The following is a 23718-nucleotide window of genomic DNA, read 5'->3' as shown; positions in this document are numbered from 1 at the left end:
TTGTAAGGCGTGGGAGTCTCCGGAGGCCATGGAACCTGTCCATCGGAAGCCAAATAAGTTCATCTCTGCCCCAGTGGACAAAGCTTTTTTGACTAAGGGAGTGCCTGTTGATGCCATGGTGGTGGTGGCAGCCACCAAAAAGGAAACATCTGAGACATTCTCATCTAACCATCCTCCTAACAGAGATTCCAGGATCATGGATAGATATGGGAAATGCATGTTTACAGTGACTTTTTCCCTTCGATCACTGAACTATTTAACCCATTTTACAAGACTACAAAGAAATCTCCTGAAAGAGTTAAGAGATACTCTCCAGGGTACGGTAGCTGCAGGGGTTACCAACAAAGTTAACATCCAGCCCACTGCCCTAAACTCAATTGTGAACTCATCCATGCATCTCATATCTTACGCAGCTGATGATTCGAGTAGAGCCGCTAGTTCAGACATTGCCCTGCGTAGACAAGCCTGGATGCATCTCTGTTCCTTTGTGGAGCCTTTCAAGTCTTCCTTTATCAACACCCCATTTGATGGCTCATCCCTGTTTGGGCTCAAGGTAAAGGAAACTCTAACCAGGTGTGAGCAGGAAGGCAATACTCTATCTGCCAATGGAGTCTGTTTTTCTACCCCTACTCGGCCCTATCCCAAGGGCTCTAAGGGTGGAAAGATGTGGTTCCGAAAAGCACAGGGAGCCTTTCAGGACACATGTAGAGAAACCCCCTCTAGAGGCAGAGGAGGGGGTTATAACGGAAGACACCACCTGCACAGCAGGGGGGGGGGTCTGCAGCAGCAGGGTGATAGAGGCCAGTTCTCTGGTCAGCCCTACCAGCGCTCCTGAAAGGAGACCCGGCTGTCCGGCTCTGGAGGCAGTCGGGGGTCACTTATCTTTGTACCCAGAAGCCTGGCTAAGCATAACATCCAATACCTGGGTGCAAAGCATCATTTCCAGAGGATATTTCATACCGTTCTCTTCCCCTCCCACTCCTCTCAACAGAATCCCGGATGTTCCACCCAGTCTCAGGGAACAAGCAACTATAAAGGTCCGCAAGTTGCTAGAAAAAAAGAGTCATCCAGCCAGTCCCAGCAGACCAAACAGGATTCAGAACTTACTCGAGATTCTTTTTGGTTCCAAAGAAAACAGGGGACTGGAGACCTATCTTAGACCTCAGCAGACTCAACCAATTTGTAAAAAAAGAGAAGTTCCGAATGGTCACGCTTCAGGCCATTCTTCCCTTTCTAGGGAAAGGTGATTGGATGTGCCCCATCGATCTCAAGGACGCATACTACCACATAAAGATGGACAGACACTCCAGAGATAACCTGCATTTCTGGCTGGGAGCCAATCACTACCAGTTTCGAGCTCTGCCCTTTGGTCTTACTACAGCCCCCACAGTGTTCACCAAATGCATGTCAGTGGTCACGGCTCACCTGAGGTGTCTAGAATTCCAGGTGTTTCCATATCTAGATTATTGGCTCCTCACTGGCACCAACAGGCATCAATTGATTCAGGCAACACAATCTACTCTGACACTCTGCCACCACTTAGGCATTACAGTCAACTTTGAAAAGTCTGCCTTGTCGCCGTTGCAGCATACCGTCTTTATAGGAGCAGACTTAGATACCTCAACCACCACTCTACGTCTTCCAGTCAGAAGGGTCTCACTTCTTCGCCAACACATCAACTCATTGGTGTCGAAGAACAGAGCTACAGCCGTAGAGGTCTTGAAGGTACTAGGTTTGATGGCTGCAGCAGTTCTAGCCATTTCACTCGCAAGGATGCATATACAAATTCTTTAATGGCTCCTGTTTGCTCAATGAACAATATGATTCTCATCACAAACTCTTGCAAGAGGGACCTTCAGTGGTGGTTGACGTCTCTTCATGTCACAATAGGAAGACCCTTTGTGCTCCCCCCCAGTAGCCACTGTGACCACGGACGCTTCCCTGATAGGGTGGGGGGGGGGCATTTTCAGGGAAAGACTGCCCAAGGGACATGGATGGATCAAGAGTCACATCTGCATATCAATGTTCTGGAGTTGTAATCAGTACTTCTGGCATTGCAGTACTTTCAGGACTCTCTTCCTCTAGGGGCAATTGCAATTCAGACAGACAACATGTCAGTGGTCTGGTACTTGAAGAAACAGGGCGGAACCAAGTCTTATCCCCTTTGTTGAGAAGCCCTCAGGGTATGGCAATGGGCTGTGTCATCCCAGCTTTTTCTGTTAGCAACGCACATCCCGGGAAAATCCAACGTGACAGCGGACAAGCTGAGCAGGGCAATCCTGTTGCCTCATGAGTTGTCTCTCAACCAACACGTTGCGGACATGATTTTCCGCAAATGGGGCCAGCCTTGCTGCAAGCTCTTTGCTAGTCACATCAATACCAAATGCAGAAGCTACTTTGCCCTAATACCACCTCCGGGACATCCCCCGAGAGATGCACTCGTACACAATTGGCCTCCGGGTCTCCTATATGCATTCCCTCCAATTCCATTGATACCCAGGTTTTTACTGAAAGCAAAGTCACTGGGAAGGACTGTTATCCTTATAGCACACCATTGGCCTTGACAGATTTGGTTCCCTTTTCTTCACCATCATCTGCTGGAGGATCCATGGATCCTGGACCCAGTTCCAGACCTCCTGACACACACATCAGGGGACCTACATCCTTCACTGCAGTCTCTAAAGCTGACTGCTTGGCTGATCCACTTCCCCAAATAGCCAGGCTTCATTCACTCTCAGATGACACAAGACAAATTCTATTGTCTTCTCATAAGCCATCCACCAGAAAACTATATCACAGTAAGTGGAAAAGGTTCTCCATTTGGGCCAGTATACAAAAAAATTGACCCTTTCCGACCTTCTTTGTCGTCCATTTTAGAGTTTTTGACAATGATTTTTAAGGAAGGAGCAGCAGCTGCCACAGTTCGGGTTCAGCTAGCCCCCATATCTAATTTCCACCTTGGATTCAATGGGTTAAATATTATGGCCCATAAGTTATCTAAGGTTTTTCCCAAAGGTGTTTTTCACATGAGGCCTCCTGTCAAAACCCCTTATTCTCCCTGGAATTTGAATTTTATGCTATCTCAGATAATTCTTCCCCTCTTCCAAACAGCAACATCTTGTGATCTCAAATTTTTGTCCTGGCAAACTATTTTTCTAGTGGCCATTACTTCTGCCCGCAGAGTGTCAGAACTTCAAGCATTATCTATCAGACCTCCTTATATGATTTTCCATGCTGATAGTGTATCTCTCAGAACAAACCCCTCCTATTTGCCTAAAGTCTGTTCTGAGTCTAATATCAATCAGGTCATTGAGTTGCCAGTCTTTTTTCCCAACCATTCCAACAAATTAGAATACATGTTGCACAAACGTGACGTGCACAGACAGCTCAGATTTTATCTTGATAGAACTAAGGATATTAGGAAATCAGATCAACTTTTTGTATCCTTTTTGGAGGCCAGAAAAGGTAGACCAGTGGCTAAAACAACTCTTTCAAAATGGTTATCGGATTGTATCTCATTTGTTCATGCAACTGCTATCATGCCTTTGCCACACAAAGTAAAGGCTCATTCAACCAGAGCTGTTTCTACTTCTTCTGCTTTTCAAGCTAAATTGCCCCTTGATAACATTTATGCTGCAGCCACTTGGTGTAAGCATCATACTTTTATCACTCATTACAAAGTGGATATGGCTTCCAGGGACAGGTCTTTTGGTTCTACGTTCCTGAAAAATATACTCCAGTGAGCCACCCAGGATTGAGGGTGCTAGGGACGCTACCCATCAGTGAGAATAAATGGTGAGATTTAACAACTTCACATAAAGAAGTTATGTACCCACCATAATGTTCCATGTGAGTTGTTTATCTCGCCTTTATTCTCTCGTCCCTCCCTCCATCCCCCTCCTGGCTAACAGTTGACCTAGAGGCTAGTATCATCCTGGTTGTTCAACACTTCTTCTTCCTTCTTGGAGAGTGCACCCCTTACAGGGGTATATATATATATATATATATATATATATATATATATATATATAGATATAGATATAGATATAGATAGATAGATATACGCAGCAAACAATATCTGAGGTAATTCCAGCAGTGCATCATGGGATAAGGGGCCTGGTCACGAGCTACTGGCAAACCTTGAGCTTTGCTATCGGCCATGTCGGAGCCCCTCAGCTCCGAACCCATCCGTGAGAATAAAGGCGAGATAAACAACTCACATGGAATGTTATGGTGAGTACATAACTTCTTTTTCTTATTTGGTACTCAAAGCCAATGCCTCCAGTAGACTGTGCATGTATAACCAGCCACTGGACCAACGGAAGCCACAGTTCAGATAGGTATTTAGGATAAGTTCAGAGTATTCTAATAGGGAGAATTTTCTGATGAATGCATGTCACCCTGGATTCTAAACCTAGCAAAATTCTTCAGAATACACTTGCCTCAAGAGCAACTGCATGGATAGTTATAGCACCCTTCAAAACTTGAGAAACAAGGTACACCGGAAACAAGATTATGATGCAAACTAAGTGAAATGTACTTGCTCAGATGGATTTTAGCTGTACATTTCTCCTTACAAATCTAGCCCTCTCTTGTATTCTCAACTGCTTCATTCCTCTTTATCTTGCCCAGTTTACCTCATCTTTCTTTTTTTTGTATTTTTTTCCCTTCTTTCTGTTAAAACACTGCATTAAACTATGCAAAAACCAAAGAAGAAAAGTATGAAAGCAAAACAGGCTGGAATATTAGTAGGTCAACAAATTCTCCTGACCTTTCATTAATCTGTTTTTCTCTACAGTATGGGTAAAGGCCACAATTTTTTTGGAATTAATTGAGATCCTGTAGATGAGCTTTCTCTATCTGTGCATGAGTTTTACTGTGGGACTTAGCACTCTTTTTTTCTTGTACATTTGACAATAGCAATTCATTAGATAAAGTTAGAGTGTGTCTGCCTACCTGCCTGCTCTTATAATGTACAAATTTGTCCATAAGTGTTAAATATAATGGGCCTTTAAAGAAGTAAAAGCCCAAAGTACAATGCTTATATATATGTTCTTCTAAATTAGATGCTGAACATGCATGCAATATGGCCTTATCTTCCCCCTCTCTTTCCTATTATATATACTCGTGCTTCTTCCCATCACCACTCACTTTCTTCTTATCTTTATATAAAGGGATTCTCGTTTGTTACTCATACATCATATTCTACAAATATACAAACTCCCTTTTGGTGCCAGTTACATGCCATTTCTTTGTTATGCTTTTTCATTACAGTGACCCAATATGAATGTATTTTGGGATCATGTTCTCCTTGTAATCGCAGCACAGGATGTTTATAAAGTCCCACATGTAAGGAGAGTATGGTATCCCTAACAGGAATAATATCATCTGAGACCTTATTATAAAGACACAGAACAAAATTCTCTAATTTTATATCATATGGATAGATAAACAGACTGACAGATAGATAGATAGATAGATAGATAGATAGATAGATAGATAGATAGATAGATAGATAAATAGATAGATAGATAATGTGATTTGTCATTCTGGAGCTTAACTCACTACATGAGCTCTTTGATGGAATAGTTAGTTCAGACAGAGTTCAGATGTGGCAGATATGAAGCATACCATTTAAATAATTGGTTTACTATGTCTATACATGGAATTAAGCTTTATAAGTGCATCAGTCATAACTTACATCGTTTTTTGACCTTTTGCCCTTCCTCATTGGTGGCAGCAGCTCATAATGCAATCTGAAAAAAAAATGTACATTACTAGATTTAATCTGACAAGTTTAATTTTCCAGCGCAAAATACCAGAACTGCATATTACACATTTCATTATGACTTTTTTTTCAAGAAGAGATTTCCTGGATATCAGAAAATACATAAAACATAACAAAAAGTTCCTTATTGCTAATAACATATATGCACATGTATCTAATATTCAGATCAACAGCACAGGGAGCTAATGGTGACTCTTCATATTAGTAATTTTTCACTATGATAAATATTAACACAAATAATAATTTGAGTTGTCACAGTATTGTTGTGAATGTACAAACTCTGCAATGCTCAAATGTCCCTAAGTTGCATGTCATGGTAATGTGTGTTATTTTGTGTTAATTAGTGTGACAATTATAAAAGCATCAGAAAGGCAAAAACTGGGGGGGGGGGGGTGGCCAAGATGCTGGCCGGTTAACAGCACTTTCTCTCATCTCTGCTATCTAATATGCCTTTCTGACAGAAAATTTTAAAAAACAGGACCAGTTAACTTATCAGACTTAAGGATTAATATTTCTTATAGTTCCTCGACAACAATACTGGAATATCATTTCTTTATTTGTTGATTTTTCTGTCAAAAATCTTCCCAAAAAGGATACTGATATTTCCTCAAGATCAGTTACTCCAAAGGCAGTGTACAGGACCAGTATATGAAGAAAGAACTGCAAACCTTGCTTACCACTGTGAATGATTTATCCACAAAAATTCATAAAATGGACAGTAAGCTGGATACCTTCAAAGAACAGAGCACTAAACAAATGAAACTGTTGAAAGAAATGATTTTACAGCACAAATCCCAAATTTCCATTATGGAGGACTCCTTAAATGACCTGGAGGGTAGAATAACTGAACAAGAGCTTCATGTGGAACATCTCTTAAAGCAAAATTCTTTTTTACTCAGTAAAATTGATGATCTAGAGAATAGATCAAGAAGAAACAATCTACATATTTATGGTTTGCCAGAAAAAGCAGAGGGAGAAAACATGATAAATGTCCTCACATCCTGGCTGCCTAGCATCATAAATCTACAGGAGTCCCTTTCTTTTGATATAGAGAGGGCTCACAGGTAGTTGGCAACTTCCTCATTTTATAATAAAGCAAACTCTAATGCAAGATCTATTGTATGCTTTCTCTCTTCTCAAGACAAGGACATTGTATTAAAAACTGCATGGGTTAACTCTCTAATTAAGTTTAATGACAGCATCATAAGGTTTGATAATGACTACTCATCTGCAGTGATTACAAGAAGAAAGGAATGTTTATAATTAATTAAGGAACTAAAAAAAAAAATCTTAAAGTTCATCTTTTGTTCCCTGCAAGACTTAAAATATTCTTTCCAGATGGCACCAAAACTTCTGACACATTGGACTGATTCATATCTAACAAACAACAATATTTTAGATCAAACAGAAGAAATGGATTGCCTTACTTCCTCACTTAAGCGTCAAGCTGAGAAAAATGACTGGAAAGTAGTTGACAAGAAAAAGAAAAAACTAAAAGATAAATAACTTTTCACCTAATGTCCTTTTTTTCTTTTTACTTAATGTCCTTTTTTCTTATTTATATTATTATCTGTTACAAATTCAAACTCAACAAAAAGAGTTTACACTTTACTCATAAATCACAAGGAAAAAGGTAAAAGATTTTGCATTCTCTTTTCTTTTCACTTGGGTTCATTTACATTTGTTAAAACAGTCATCATTTAAATGCATTCAACAAAATATTTAACTTTTAGCACAGTCTATTAAAAGTAATATACATAGTGTCTTATCAATAATCCTAATTCACAGTAAAGCAATTTACTAAACATAGGCATGCTAATGTACTCTGTAACTGGCTCAGAGTGCTAATGTATGTAGGTGGGGGAATGAGTTTTCAGTTTAAAATTATTAAAATGTATCATTATTATAAAGTAATTGTTATACAGGTTTTAAAATGAATAATGTACTTCAAATAAATATTTGAATCTCTAGTTAAAATACTTTTATTTTATTAGTTTTGTGCTTTGAGTATATGATTCATACATTTAAAGTGTGTTTAAATGCTTAGTATTGTCATATGTGCAGCCGTTATGTGAAAGGGATTACTGTAAGATCGAGCTGTAATTCTGAAGTGTTCAAAAGTGTTTACTTATCATTTTTCTTGGTTTCCTGCCAAGGTCACCTGTTAAAACTCCTTAAGCCCCCCTTTTTTAAAGCATTTCCCATGAGCTTGAGTGATTCCATGGTCTTCTTCTTCTTCTTTTGGCTTTTTTTCGGTTAGGGGTCGCCACAGCGGATCACCTATCCGCTCATGATTGGCAGTGGAGTTTTACGGTGTCGAGTTGCCAGCCTGGCACCCAACCTTCCACAGAAGGCACACACATGCACGTACTCACACCTAGGGCCAATTTAGAGTGTCCAGTCTACCTACAGCATGTCTTTGGAATGTGGGAGGAAACCGGTGGTGCCACAGTCTAAATCCCTTCATTTAAGTGAAGTTTGGCCAAAATGAAAGTAAAAGAGTCAGGAATGATGCAACTGCATTAGTTCTCTACTACCTGTCTGGCTATTTAAAGTAATACACACACTTTTTTAACAAAAATGGTTTTGCAAGCCTATTTAAACTTACTTATTAGCTACTTTATCTATGTTCAATATACTTATTCATAATATAACTAGTTCTTTTTTGGCTTTTAATATTAACAGTAAAAAGAATGTTAAGACTTATTTTTTTAAACTTTTTAGAAGTTAACAGTGATACAAGTGCGATATTAAATGCGTTCATTATAGTCACTGCAATTTACTTTAAGTTTATTAAGTGCATATTTAAGTAGTGGGATTTATATTCTAAGTAGACTGTTTTTCTGTACATGTCACTTAATTAGATAATGACTAGTAATAATTGTTTACCTTTTGGTAGCATATATTTATTAGATAGTCAGACCTGGGGAAAAGGCTTTAGAGGGTTCACTTGGATGGCTTGGTAACTCAAGGGTAGAGGGGTTACTTTTTTCCCCATAGATTGTACAGAGCGTTTTTTAGTTCAACATTTAATGTTTTATCTTTGTTTTGGTTTTTTTTTTGTTTTTTTGGGTGCCTAATTATATTAATAATATTGTTATAGCACAAATAGTTAAATCATTCTATCTACATGGATATATGTTTCTTACTTTTTTCTCTCTAATTATGCCACTTATAAATGCATGGAAATTCTGTAAATCATAATTTAGTTATGAAATGCATCTCCATTAATGCAAATGGTTTAAATAATAGTTGTAAAAGAAGATGTATGATTAAATACTTAAAAAAATTAAATCCACTGCTTATCTTTACAGGAGATATACATTTTACAAGCAGACTTAAACAAATTTAGTATTAGCAATTATACAGTTTTGACAAGTTCACATCATAAACAAAAGACAAGAGGTGTAATGATTTTGTGGAAGAACTCAACCATAATGCCTAAACTTAAAAATACTGATAAAGACAATTCAGGGATGCTTTGTTTGTTTACTTTAGAATTGAATGAGAAAATATACATCTTAGTGAATCTTTACCGGATCCCTGGACTAGTAGTCAAGGTAGTTAAACAGCAGATAGAAGACATCATACAATTCTCAAAAGGAAATATAATATTAGCTGGATATTTTAATTGTATAATGCATGACACCAGCACTATAAACACACATAGGAAAACAGTCACTTCAAAGGCATTAACTGAATTCATTGACATATTTAATCTAGCTGACATAAATGAATATGCTGAACCAGATTCACTATTTTATATGATCTAAAAAAATGTTTTGGCAGAATGTGGTTATGTAGTCAATTTATCAGGACGCTCATTAACGGACAGTGAAATGAGTGTTCTAAATATGGGATTAAAATTTGTACCAACAGTATTTCCCAGGTTACATGAATTAAAATGTGATGTTTATTGTTTTAATCGTAAACTACATTTAATGAATTATTTTAAAGAAAGTAATAACTTGTCAGAGAACAGTGATAAAAGTACTAAATCTGATAATAGCAATGTAAGCTTTTATTCTTGTTGTTCAGAAGACGAAGTAAATGCTAAATACCAAATCAGTGCAAATAAAAAGTGCATTCATGCCACCACAAACAAATAATGGCATAAAACAGTTTGGGACATTTTTGAATTATGGTTTAGAAAGGGAATATCTATCATTTGATAGGGGATATGTGAATTATAATTTAAGTAAAAAAACAATGGAATAGTTTAAAAGATTTGAGTCAAGTAGTATTTAAACCAGCGGATAAATGTGGTAAACTGGTGATTTTACATTTTACTCAATATTTTTCCATGTGCTATGAACATTTAAATAATGAGCAGGTTTCTAAAAAAAATAATATAGATGAATATAACAAAGCTGAGAAAGAATATAATGAATTGATTAATAAAGGAATGAGGCTTCATTACTTTTCATTACAAGATGTACAGCAGAAATTTAGGATTAAAAATGCCACAATGGCTCAATTGTTTTGCATCCCAAAAATACACAAGGATTTGGTTAATCCCCCTGGATGCCCTATAGTTTGAGCCTGTGGTTATTTTCTACACAACATAGTATGTTTTTTGCACTGTTTTTTGCTACCAACTGTGGAGAAAATATTTTCTTATACCAAAGATGTTTTTGATTTCCTAGGTAAGATCAAGGAAATCATATGGTCAGAAGAAATGTATTTTGTTGTAATGGATGTTGTAAGTTTATATACCAACATTAAGCACAGAATGGTATTAGAGCTGTAAATGTTTTTGGGAGAAGCCCCAGTTATTCAGTATGTAACCAATTTGATTTTGTTGTGTTTAGAGAATAATATATTTGAATTTAATGGCTGTCTTTATAGGCAGCTACAAGGTATAGCTATGGGGGCAGCTTTTGCCCCTACTTACACAAATATATTCATAGGACAATTTGAAAGTCTGTATATTTACACCACTGAATTTTATAAAAAAAACATGTAGTCAAATATTTTAGATATATTGATGATTTGATCTTTGTGTGTAAAGGGGGACACAACAAAGTTAAAGCATTCATTAATAAGTTGCATGATAATGAAGTAGGAGTTAGTTTTGATGGGTTACAGATAGGTGATGAAGTTCATTACTTGGATGTCGATGCAATGGGCAGGAAGAACTGTAGGTTAAGAACAAAAATACATAGAAAGTTCTCAGAAACAAATTTTGTGCTACATGGTTCCAATTGCCTTCCCCTCACACCATAAAGTCCATCCCATATGGAGAATTCCTCAGGGTAAAAAGGTTATGTAACAACCCTATAGATAAGGAAAGGGAAATGGAAGAACTTTTCACAAGTTTTGTGAGAGAGGATATCCAGTAGTAGAGGTGGAACAGGGGCTGGAAAAATTATTAAAGTGGAACCAGAAGAGTGGTAACAAACAGGGAAAGAAAGAAGATAGAAGAGAACAGGAATGTACATATTTTACATCAACATTTTCAGTTTTTTCACAGGTAGTAAAAGAACAAGTAAAGTATTCCTGGACAAGATTAAAGGGGGAAGTTGATTTTTTACAAAATAAGAACATTAGCTTCTCCTTTAGAAGAGGCAGAAGCATAAAATATTTTTTTTCAGTACATGGGAAGTTTAGAATGTATCTTAGTTTTATCCCCAGAAATGTTAGGTACATTTTCATGCAGAAAATGTAGCATATGTGAATTTGTAGTAAAATAATTCATATATATTAATGGAGAAAAGTTCCAAGCAAGAAGCACATACAGTTGTAACACAGATAAAATTATATATGGTTTAAAATGTCCTTGTAAAAAAATGTATGTGGGGGAACATAAAAGGCAATTTTCATGTAGGCTTAAAGAACACATAAGAGATATTAGGAAAGGTAAATTAACTAGCCCAGTGGCAGTTCATTTTAAAGAATTCCATAACAGTAACCCAGAGGGGTTACAGGCAACTATTTTAGAAAAAGTAGAAACTAATGAATTAATGATAGATCAACATATAAAAAATGTATTAAGAAAAAAAGAGACAATGTTGATTCTTAAGTTCGATACTATGAGCCCCAGAGATTTAAATCAGGAATGCACTTGGAAATGTTTGGTGTAATGTAATCAAATAATTTGTAATTGATTAATTATCTTGTTAATGAAATAATTTATTTAGTTTAAAAAGTATATAAGCTCTGGTTTTAGTGTGTGTGATTATACTCTGTTAAAGGCTTTATACAGCCGAGGCGCTAGGGAATTATCGTGTATTTTAATAAAAATATAATTATTTTTTCACTGGTCAGCTTCATGTGATATTCGTTCAAGTGCTTGCTGCTTTTGGTGTGGTTTACATAGTAGTCAAGGTAGTTAAAAAAAGATAGAAGGCATCATACAATTCTCAAAAGGAAATATAATACTAGCTGGAGATTTTAATTGTATAATGCATGATACTGGCACCAGCACTATAAGCACACATAGGAAAAGAGTTACTTCAAAGGCATTGACTGAATTCACTGACATATTTAATCTAGCTAACATAAATGAATATGCTGAACCAGATTCACTATTTTATATGTTTTATTTGCATAGACATGTTTCTCAATCAAGAATTGATAGAGTCTACATATCAAAAGAATTAAATATAAAGCTCGACAAGATTAAGGCAATTTCATGTCCCCTTTCAGTCCACAATGCGCTTATATTTGACTCAGATGTAGGTGCAAGACAAAGAGTTTGTATTACTAGAATACCATCTTACATAACAAGTTTAAAATATTTTAAGGAATTTTATATCAGGGAAATATATTCCTTTCTTGAGTCAAACCTAAATGGAGTCTCCTCAGAGATATCTGTATGGGACTTATGGAAGTCTTATTTATATGGGAAAGTTGTAACCTGGTACATTAATAAGAGGAAGAAATGGAATAAAGATCTGGTGGAGTTACAAACAAGTACTGATGAGTTAAAACTTAACATTAAAAATGGGATGAAGTATCTAACCAAGGAACTGAAAGTTAAAAATAAAAAATATTTAGAAATATTATATCACAAAACTGTGATTGCCTTAGAAAAGATTAGATTTGTTTCTTACACAATGAATCCAAAAAAAGAGAAGACAATAGCCAACAGAACTAAAAAGATAATAAAACCGTGTCAGATAAAGGAAGAATATATACCAAGTACTAAAAAGAAAGAGTCAAATTTGGAGGGAATATTAGATGCATTTAAAATACGCTACCATAACATTAACTCTCAAAGTGTTAAACTAAAACTGCAACATAAAATAAGTGCTTTTCTTCAGAGCAATATAAAAATTAAGTTACAGGATCAGCATATTAAGTTGACTGACAAACAAATAACAATGTCTGAACTTCAATCACAAATTAATAAATTAAAGCTTAATAAAGCATCAGGTATGAATACTATTAAACCAGAAATGTTTAAATGTCTTCTCAAGGAAGCTTTAGTTTTGATGTTAAAGGTGTTTAACTTAGTAAAGGATGGTATAGGTATATCTCCTTCTTGGAAGTATACAGTAATATCACCTATTTTGAAATCTGAAAGAAGTGCTGCCGAATGCACTTCTTATAGAACAATATCTCTTTTGAATTTTGATTACAAACTGTTCATGACAATCCATGCAGCTAGAATTAAGTAGTTGCTTCCTTTATTACTAGATGAAGATCAAACAGGTTTTATTAAGATTTTATGATAACATTAAAAGAATACTTTCTCTAATTGCTTATGTAAATCTTACAAACAGGTGCCTGACCCTTGTGAGTCTAGAGACTAAAGGCAAAAATGAGAAAAACTTCAACAAACAGATTTTTAATCACAAACAGCAAGTAAAGTAAGCACTTCTGTTTTGGTTCAGTGACCAAAACTTCATCAGACAATTAAGTTAACCCACCCAACACATTAAATAGTGTAGAACAGATCACATGGTAACTTATTTGCATTATTAGATTCAAATGGCCCCTTTCAATTTAAACTTTAGATGAAAATGACCTAAAAAAAAGAAGTTATGTACTCACCATAATGTTCCACATTTGTTGTCCATCTCATCGTTTATTCTTACAATGATGGGTTCTCGGCCGAATACATAGCTGAAAGTCTCAAACCTGGCTCGTGGCAAGAAGGTATCCCACAATGCAGTGGTGTAATTCCCCAGATCTTGTTTGCTGCTACTACTGAAGGAAATGTACACTACATACACAATTTATATATATATATATATATATATATATATATATATATATATATATATATATATATATACACACACACAAATATATACTATACCCAATAGAAGGAGAAACAAACTGAAACAAAGAACTCCTGAAGGTAATAATAACATCCACCAGGTCCACAAGGAGTCTTTGGCAGGGGGAAGGAGGGAGGGTTCATAAGAATGAATGGTGAGATGGACAACAAACATTCAACTTCTTTATGTTATGTTGTCCTATCTTGCCTTCATTCTTACAATGATGGGACAGCATCCCTAGCACCTTTACCCTGGGTGGCTCATGGGAGCACACATTTAAGCACTGTGGAACCAAAGGTGGCCCTGTCCCTGGAGGCCAAATCCACTTTGTAATGCGTGATAAAAGTATGTGGAGTGGTCCAAGTAGCTGCTGCACAAATATTATCCATGGGAATTCTGGCTTGAAAGGCAGATGACGTAGCCATTGCTCTAGTGGAATGAGCCTTCACTTTGAAAGGTAAATGTCTGTGATTTGAGGTATAGATGAATGTAATACAATTAGAAAGCCAATTGGAAAGAGTATATTTAGAAACTGAGCTAGCCTTTTTTGCATCAGAGAAGGATGCGAATAATTGGTCAGATTTTCTAAAATCTTTGGTCCTATGCAAATAGAATCTGAGTTGTCTGTGCATGTCTAGTTGATGTCATTTGTATTCTGCCTTGTTGCTATGATTAGGAAAGAAAACTGGAAGCTCTATAGATTGATTTATGTTAGTTGGAGAAGAGACTTTGGATAGGAAAGATGGATTAGTTTGCAAGGATACCCTATCCTTATGAAAAATCAAATATGTTGGTTTAATAAAAAGAGCTTGCAACTCTGATACTCTTCTAGCAGAAGTTATAGCCACTAGAAACAAGGTCTTTCAGGAAAGGAACTTGAGGTCTAAAGATGATGAGGGCTCAAAAGGTGGTAACATGAGATGAGACAGAACAAAATTTAAATCCTAAGGAGAAAGGGGTTCCTTAAAGGGAGGTCTTAATAAGGAGCTACCTTTTAAAAAGGCTTTACACAACCTGTGTGACATTAAGTTGGAGATAGAATCACCAATGTGGAAATTTGATATTGCGGAGAGTTGAACCCTGATGGTTGCTGCAGCTGAACCTTGCTGGAAGAGTTCTGCCAAAAAATCCAAAATAGAATGGATAGGTACAGAAAAAAAATCAGTGTTCCATTTTTGAGTCCAAAAAGAAAACCTTTTCCATTTTCTAGAATATAGTTTTCTAGTGGAAGCTTTATGAGAGGACATTAGGATATGTTTAACTGTAGGAGTGAAATTGTGAAGCCTGACTAAATTGGGAAGTGGAGCGGCCAAGCTGTCAATTTTAGGGTGTGGACAAAAGGATAAAGCTCCTCTGACATGAGTCAACAGATCTGGCACTGGGTCCAGAGTCCAAGTCTTCTCCTGAAGATGAGGCCAAAGGAAGGGCAAGGCCAGTAAGGAGCAATGAGAATTATCCTGCTTCCCGAGTACTGTGCTTTCTGAATGACTCTGGGTATAAGAGGAAACGGAGGAAAGGCATACAAAAGTCCCGAGGGCCAATCGTGAGCAAGTGCATCTCTTGGTGTTTCCCCAGAGAGGGGATTAGGGTAAAGTAGTTGCTGCACTTGGCATTCATGGGAGTGGCAAAGAGATCACAGCAAGGCTGACCCCAAGTTTGGAAAATCATTTCCGCTACATTCTGATTGAGAGACCACTCGTGAGGCATTAAAATTGCTCTGCTCAGCTTGTCTGCTGTCACGATGGACTTACCCTGAATATGCGTTGCTATTAGAAAGTGCTGGGAAGAAACTGCCCATTGCCAAACTCTTAGGGCCTCTCGACAAAGGGGGTAAGATCTTGTTCCCCCTGCTTGTTTATGTACCAAACCACAGACATATCGTCTGAATGTATTGCAATTGTCCCAAGAGGGAGAGAATTGTGAAGTGCTTGCAACGCAAGAAGCACTTCTCTCATCTCTAGGACATTTATATGCAAGTGAGCCTTGTATTCTTGCCATGTACCTTGGACTGTTCTTCCCAGATAATGTCCCACCACCCTATCTGGGAAGTGTCCGTGGTCACCATAGCTATGGGTTGTTGTAGAACAAAGGGTCTCCCTATGGTCACATGAGTGGAGTGTATCCACTATCCTAAGTTGTTCTTGCATGATTCCGTTATTCTGATCAGGTGAGACACAGGAAGCTCTTGAAGTGACCATTGGGAGAACAACAGCCATTGAAGGATCCTCATGTGCATTCTGGCAAGAGGGACCAGTGTAATTATGAAAGCCATTTTTCCTAGTAGTCTTAGAATTATCTTTGCTTTCACTTTGGTCTTGGGAAGGATGTGAAGTATCTGCTGTCTGAGTGCTACAACTCTTTCTGTTAGAAGACATGCTACCATAGAGGAGGTGTCTAGATCTGCACCTATAAATATAATATGTTGACAGGGCAACAAGGCAGATTTTTGAAAGTTGACTGTAATACCCAGCTGATTGCAAATGTCCAAAGTTAGATCCCTAGCTTGTTGGAGTAGATGCTTGGTGGTGACAGATAGGAGCCAGTCGTCTAGACAGGGAAACACTCACAATCCTAGATGTCTCAGGTGTGCCATGACTACTGCCATGCATTTGGTGAACACTCTGGGGGCTGTAGTGAGACCAAAGGGTAGAGCTCAGAACTGGTAATGACTGGCTCCCAGCCAGAAGCGTAAGTACCTTCTTGATGTCCTGTCCATTTTTATGTGGTAGTAAGAATCTTGAAGGTCTATCGAGCACATCCAATCATCTTTCCCTAAAAAGGAAAGTATAGACTGCAGTGTCACCATTCGGAACTTTGACTTCTTGACAGATTCATTTAATTTGCTTAGGTCTAATATGGGCTTCCAGTCCCCTGTTCTTTTTGACACCAAAAGAATCTTGAGTAAGTTCCGAATCCTATTTGGTCTGTGGGGACTTCTTGGATGACTCTTTTGTGCAGCAACTTTTGAATATCTATAGTTGCTTGCTCTCTTAGATTGAGTGGAACATCTGGGATTGTTCTGGTCTATAGAACAGGATTGGAAAATGGGATGGAGTATCCTCTGGGGTCCCCTCTTCCCCTGGGGTGGTGTCTACCATTATTGCCTCCCCCTCTGCCCCTGGGGAAGGAATCACCCCATGCATCCTGGAAAACTCTCTGGGATCTTTTGAACCACATTTTTCCACTCTTCTGGCCTTTAGGATAAGGTCTTGAAGGTACAGAAAAATGTACTCCAACATCAGAGAGAGTTTTCCCTTCCTACTCACACCAGGTTAGTGTCTTTTACTTTGGGTCCAAAGAGTGAGAAACCATCAAAAGGGGTGATAGTAAAAGTAGACTTAAAGGGCTCTGCAAACTGCACAAGCGCATCCAGGAGTGTGTCCTAAGGGAAACTCCGGAACCCGCTGCCCTGCTCATTCCATCTGCTGAATAGGATATGAGCCTCATGGAGGATTTGACAATGGAATTTAAGGTGGACAGCTGGGAGGAGACCTTCTAATTCACCCCCGCAGCTAATGTACCTTGTAGAGTATCTCCTAGCTCTTTCAGGATATCTCTTTGTAGCCTTGTAAAGTGAGATAGATAGTTCAGTGATCATAGTGAGAATGTCGCTGACAAAAAGACATGCTTCCTGTATCTGTCCATTGTTCAAAAGTCTTTATTCGGAGGATGAACAGATGAGCGAGTCTCTGCAAGTTCCTTCTTGGTGGCTGCTGCCACCACCATAGCATCTATGGGTACCCCCTAAGTGAGGAAATCCTTTCCCGAAGGAGCTGACAAGAATTTGTCTGGCCTCCAAGGGACTGATTCCATTGTGTCAGGTAACTCCCATGCCTTTCGACTGACCAGGTACATTAGCGCATCGAAAGACGGAGACACCCAGGAGGCTGAAGGTTGAGACCCAAAAGCCTTCAGGTACACTGACTCCTCATCAGAAGGGGTGGTGGCCTGCCAGCCGCCTCTTTGCTTCAGGATCTCTAGAATATCTGCAAATGAGATATCATCAGAGGATGACCATGGGGACCCTTCCATCTCATCAAGATCAGTGTCTGAAGTGATGGACTCATCTGGGGAGTCTACGTGCTTCCTCTTGCAAGTTCTCTTCTGAGGTGGCTCCTCAGGAGGATATTCTGGGGCGGCCTTGAATGAGAGGGGTTCGCCCATTGGGGGATCCTAAGGCTCTGCATCTCTGCTGTCCTGTGGAATGGATGGTGCCAAGACAGTAGCTGGTGCCTTAGGCGGACGAGTGCTAGTATCCTTCTGTGGTGCTGAATGGGTAGACAACACACTCCTCATCAGCTCAAAGGCAGATCCTGCCACTTTGAAGACTCCCTCGGCTCTGAGGAGACAGAGGAAGGCACCGGAACTAACGAGATCAGACCCGAGGCTGATATGGGAGCCAAGCTAACCCGGGCTGATGTTCTGATTGGTAGACTCAGCACAGAAGAAGATTGGGGCCGAGAATCCCCCCTGGGCCGACTGGGGAACCCCGGCTCCCAGACTCCCCAGATGACACAGAGAGAGTCAGAGCAGAAGTCAGCTCCATAAACACCAAAGGGGGTCTCGAACTGATGGATCCACAGTAAGCGATACCAAGCACTCTGGCACCGAAGGTCCAGCTTGGCTCAGAGGAGGAGTAACAGTGGGTATAATTGGTACAGTAGGCTCCAGACCAAATGGGTGGAAGCTGAGAATAATTTAGTCAGCACTGGCGACCTCAGGAGTCTGCACACCATCCATTCCACGTCAACATCCAATAAGCCCCTGGTGGACCTGGAAGATAGGGATGGAGAGCGAGACCTGTGCAGAATTGGAGATCTCAGTGTCAGAGAAACCAGTGAAATATCCAAGGACCAGCTCCAAGTAGAAGTATCTTGTGGCTCCGAGGACTTTGGAGCCGAAGTACCAGGCTTGTCAACTAATATGACCTCCGACAGCTCAGAGGACTGTGGAGCCGAGGAGGTAGTGGCCTTAAAGATTTTTGGTAGCTTGACTGGTGGCTCCGACTGAGCCATTGTTGCAGGTGAATATCTTTTCTGGAATTTTTCCTTTTTGGAAGAAGGAGAAGAAGAAGAGGAAGAAGAACTATGGATAGCTTCCTCAAAAGTTGGCTTTAAGAGCCCCTTTAGGATCAATTTGTTTCTCCTTTCTTGAAGTGCCCTTGCACTGAAAGAATGACAAAAGGTGCAGTCTTCTTGTAGGTGAACAGCACCAATGCAATAAATACATATAACATGTCCATCTGTGATGGACATTTTTTGTGAGCACTTCTGGCATTTTTCAAAGCCCGAAGGCTTATGTTCTCTCTCTTTTGGGTCTTTGGACATAATTAAGATAAGACCACAAAACAACAACAAGAAAATTTAGCTACTGAATTATTGAACTATTAAAGCTACACTGAATAATAACTACGGGAAAACACAAGGAAACAGGCAACCAGAAAGAAAAATAGGACCTCTAACTCAAACGGTCCTATTTTCCATACAAGACAACAATTAACTACAAGCCCTCTAACTTAAATGGGTGAATAGCTCTCTAACTTAAACAAGCTACTAATAAACTAAACAGAAAAAAACAACCACTACAAGGGATACAAGTAGGCCTACAAAGCGATGGCAAAAGCCATGCCAAAGGGGATAAAACTATTTAACTGTGATGCAATAAAATGCAGAATGATTTAAACATAACTAAATAGTAAGCTATCTATTATCAAATATAACAGTATAGAGGAAAAATAAGAGAAAATTTGTCACAACTTAGCCACGGCCAAGATGAACACATCCAACCTCGTAAAGCGGCAAATGAGATCTGGGGAATTACACCACTGCATTGTGGGATACCTTCTTGCCATGAGCCAGGTTTGAGACTTTCAGCTATGGATTCGGCCGAACCCATCATTGTAAGAATGAAGGCGAGATAGGACAACATAACATTATACGTATTATTAAATTGAATTAAAAATAGTAAGAATAAATATATAAATGTGTATATAAAATTATCATAAATACACCTAAATGATACAGTTAAAGATAACAATGTATGCAAAACTTGTAATTAAAATAAACTGTTACAACTTTAGAACCAACATCGAAGCATGTATGGAAAACAAGATGTATATATAAAAAGATAGAATATATATTAAAAAAAAAATCACTACCTTTGTAAGCTTCTTAATTTTAAAAAGCATGCTAAAAAGCACGCATCATTCAGGCCTGGTTGTCAGTAGGCATTCAGTTTTATTTGCCACAACAACTCCTGAAGTTCTAAGTTTAAAGAAATAGGTCCCCCCCCCGGGGGTCCTGTTCAACTTGATCTATAATCCAGAAACTAAAACTGTGATCTGGATATTGTTGTACATGTTTTGCTAGCGCATTATCTGTTTTTAGTTTTCCGATGCTATAGATATCCTTATATACCCTTTCTTTAAACTTTCGGTCGTTTTTTCCGCCATAAAAACCAGGGCATAGTTTACATGTGGCTAAATAAACCACACTTTTGGAGCAGCAATTAAACCTTTTGTTATATGTGTACCATTTTCCCTGAATGTTAAATGTTGCCCCCACTTCCATAAATCTACAGTATGGGCAATTTCCCCAATTGGTACATTCCTGCTGTCTTTACTATCTTAACTTTTTGTCTCTGAAGTAAACTTTTTTCAAATTAGGACCTCTCCTAAAAATAACCCTAGGTTTTTGCTCAACTATATGTCTCAGTTCATCATCATCAGTAATTATTAGATTCCAGTTCTTATTCAGAATTTGCCTTATAATTCTTGCATCGATACTAAATGATGTAATAAATGTAAGGTTGTACTTAATTTCTTTCCCAATTGCATGGTCATTCCTAACAGTCTCATCAATTCCATCATGCCTACTCCCTTGTGCTAGTATAGGCCTAAAGATCCCATTTGCCCTCTTCCACTTCACTTATCAGCTCTTCTACTAATTGTAAGGGGTACCCCCATTTTAAAAACATTTAAAAACATGTTACTCAAAGTTTGACATTCTTTGAAAAATTCAGTGTCTTCAGACACCATACGGGCCGCCCTCACTAACTGGCCATTTACGACCAATCTCTTCTGCTGTAGTGGATGGTTACTAGACTACTGAAGAAAGGAATTTGAATAGGCTGCTTTCCTATGTATTTTAGCTTGGAACATCTTTTGATCCCTATCCTTGTACAGTTCCATGTCCAAGTACGCTATACAGTCAAAATCTGTGTTGTACGGTAAAACCAAAAACTGGGAGGAACTGTTCAAATATTCCACAAATTTTGGGATATGGTCAACAGCATCTTCAAAAATAATGAAGATGTCATCCAGGTAATGGGTATAATGCCAAATGTTCACCTTAAATATTGTTCCTAATGGGTCATAACAAGGTTAGAAAAGCTCGCACCACAGGGGGAGCTCATTGCTATACCCGTTTTCTGCGAGTAGTACTCTCCTTTGAAAATAAAGTAATTATTATTTAATACAATATCAAGTAATTCTTGTATTAATTCTATCTCTCTTGCTGTACTACCCTTTTCCTTCATTGTGTTACCAACCCATTCAATCCCTATGTCTGGGGGAATGACAGTGTACAGATCTTTTACATCAGTTGTAAGGAATTTTACATTTTCTTTAAATTCCAAATTGTTTGTATTTCTCAAAAATGTCCAGGAATCCTTGCAAAAATGTTCTACTTCTTCAACGTATTTTTTCAAAATCATATCTATGTACTTGGCTATGGGGTATGTGATGGAATATCTCCCATCTACTATTGGGCATAAAGGTGGGTTCCCAAGGTCTTTATGTACCTTGGGTATTCCGGAAATGACTGGAGTTTGGGGAGCTAGCATAGAGAAAAAGTTATATAACTCAAGGCTTATTCTAGCTTCTATAAATAAGTCATTCAAAAAGACTTTAATTTTCTGATAAGCTCTATTCAATTTGTTAAGAGATGCATGTGCATAATTATTGGTATCAAGCAATTTAAACATACGCTTCCTATAATCATCATCTTCGAAAAACACTAAGCTGCGCCCTTTACCAGGTTTAAATTAAATTCTGAAATTTCAAGTTATTCAGCTTATCCCAGTCTTCCCTTTTAAAATTAGACACATTATCCACAACTCTCCTATTACTATTATCTAAAGCCTCACGTAGATCAAGTTCACAGATATACTTGAACACTGATAAAATAGGTGTCATGATAGGGTTGTAAACACTCAGCACTTTGTAATCATTCTGAACAAGGTTCTGATTTTTAAACAAGTTACCTAAGTTCAGTTTACATATAAAAAGTTTCAAGTCAATTATAGTTCTTGCCAAATCCGCATGCTGGGTAGGAACAAAAGTTAATCCTTTAGCTAGTAGGTCTGCTAAGGAAGTGTCCACAACAAACCTGGAATAATTAAAAATCTTGAAATCACCATCACTGTTCAAGATAATGTCACATACCCTAGTAAAATCAATATCTGTGCCAGCAACTATATTAGTAAAGTCAGTTAAAGTCTTGGAATAAGAATCAAGTTCGGATGTTACCTCTGTATTTTCTGAAAATTCGTTGTATTGTTTCTGTTGTTGTTCTTATGGCTGGTCCTTGTACGTGACTGCTGCCAGCCCTCATTGTGAACATTTGAAGTGTAACCATGGTTATTCCTGTTTATAGGTTCATAGGTAGGTACTAGGCTATCTGCCCGAAGGCATTTATAAGACTAGCAGGAATGTGTTGGCTTTCGCCGCCCCCCTTAGATTAGTTCCCTGTGCCGCTGTCCAGCAGAGCCATTGAAGTGATCCCTGGGGTAACCTTTCTGTTTCCCATCCACTCGTCAAGGTTTCTCTTGAAGAGGGTTAGTGAGGAGCTCTGCCTAATGTAGATTGGAATCTTGTTCCAGAGCATGGGAAGTCTCTGGGACAAGAATCTATCCCTCCAGCAAGCCCTATTTATTGTTGTGGTGAGGTTCAGATCCCTGGAGCGTGTGGCTCGAGGGGATATGGTTTTCTTTAGGTGGAGCATGTCCATCAATTCTGGGTTAGACATGGCCTTGTATGTCAGGCAGAGATCACCTCTGAGTAGGTGGTATGCAACTGAGTACAGCTGGAGTTTCTTCAGTCGAGCTGCATAGGGCATCTGCTTGAGGCCAGTGATCCTCTTGGTGAGGTACTTCTGTGGTCTTTCCAGTTGTTGCAGGTGTCTTGTAAGGTACATCCCAAATGGGGCATTGTACTCTATGATGGGTCTGATGAGTGATGCATAGAGGGGCTCAATGACCTCTTTCGATCTGGATGCAAACCCTTTTGTGATTAGGTGGGCCATAGAAGGATTTTCAAACCACTTTGGCAATGTCATTAGCAAAGGAGAGGTTACTATCTACTTGGGTCCCCAGATCCCTTATTACGTCTTCCATATTTAGGGGGCTACCACCTTTGTGATAGTTTGTGGGTACTTTGTTTTTCCAAAGGGGATGACTATGCACTTTTTGGCATTTAGCTTGAGGCCATGGTTTTGACACCAGGTATCTGTCTCAGTAAGACCCTTTTGGAGGATGTTTGTGTCAGCCAGAGAGGCAATTATAGCCCCTACTTTGCAGTCGGCTGCAAACGTGGTCATCCATAGTCCTCCTGTGCTTGCCTGTACTTCTGAGAAGCATATGCCGAACAGGAGGGGTCCTAGGACTGAGCCCTGGGGAATGCCACTTCTAACCGGTTTAGAGTCA

At 38.6% G+C, this 23718-nt stretch overlaps 1 protein-coding gene across 1 annotated transcript in view; it reads right to left on the bottom strand.

Moving 5' to 3' along the window:
- The window catches only part of DCDC2C (doublecortin domain containing 2C), a 2319258-nt gene that overhangs the window by 1023231 nt on the left and 1272309 nt on the right, over positions 1-23718 (bottom strand). Inside the window, exon 7 of the mRNA XM_044077304.1 lies at positions 5702-5756. Within this exon, the coding sequence (XP_043933239.1) occupies positions 5702-5756 (55 nt within the window). The remainder of the gene's footprint in view (positions 1-5701; positions 5757-23718) is intronic.

Source organism: Protopterus annectens, chromosome 1.part0, assembly GCF_019279795.1.
Source record: "Protopterus annectens isolate FY-2018-M chromosome 1.part0, PAN1.0, whole genome shotgun sequence".
Taxonomy (NCBI): Eukaryota; Metazoa; Chordata; order Ceratodontiformes; family Protopteridae; genus Protopterus; species Protopterus annectens.
The sequence above is the reverse complement of the archived record's forward strand: the minus strand, read 5'-3'. Positions and strand labels throughout refer to the sequence as shown.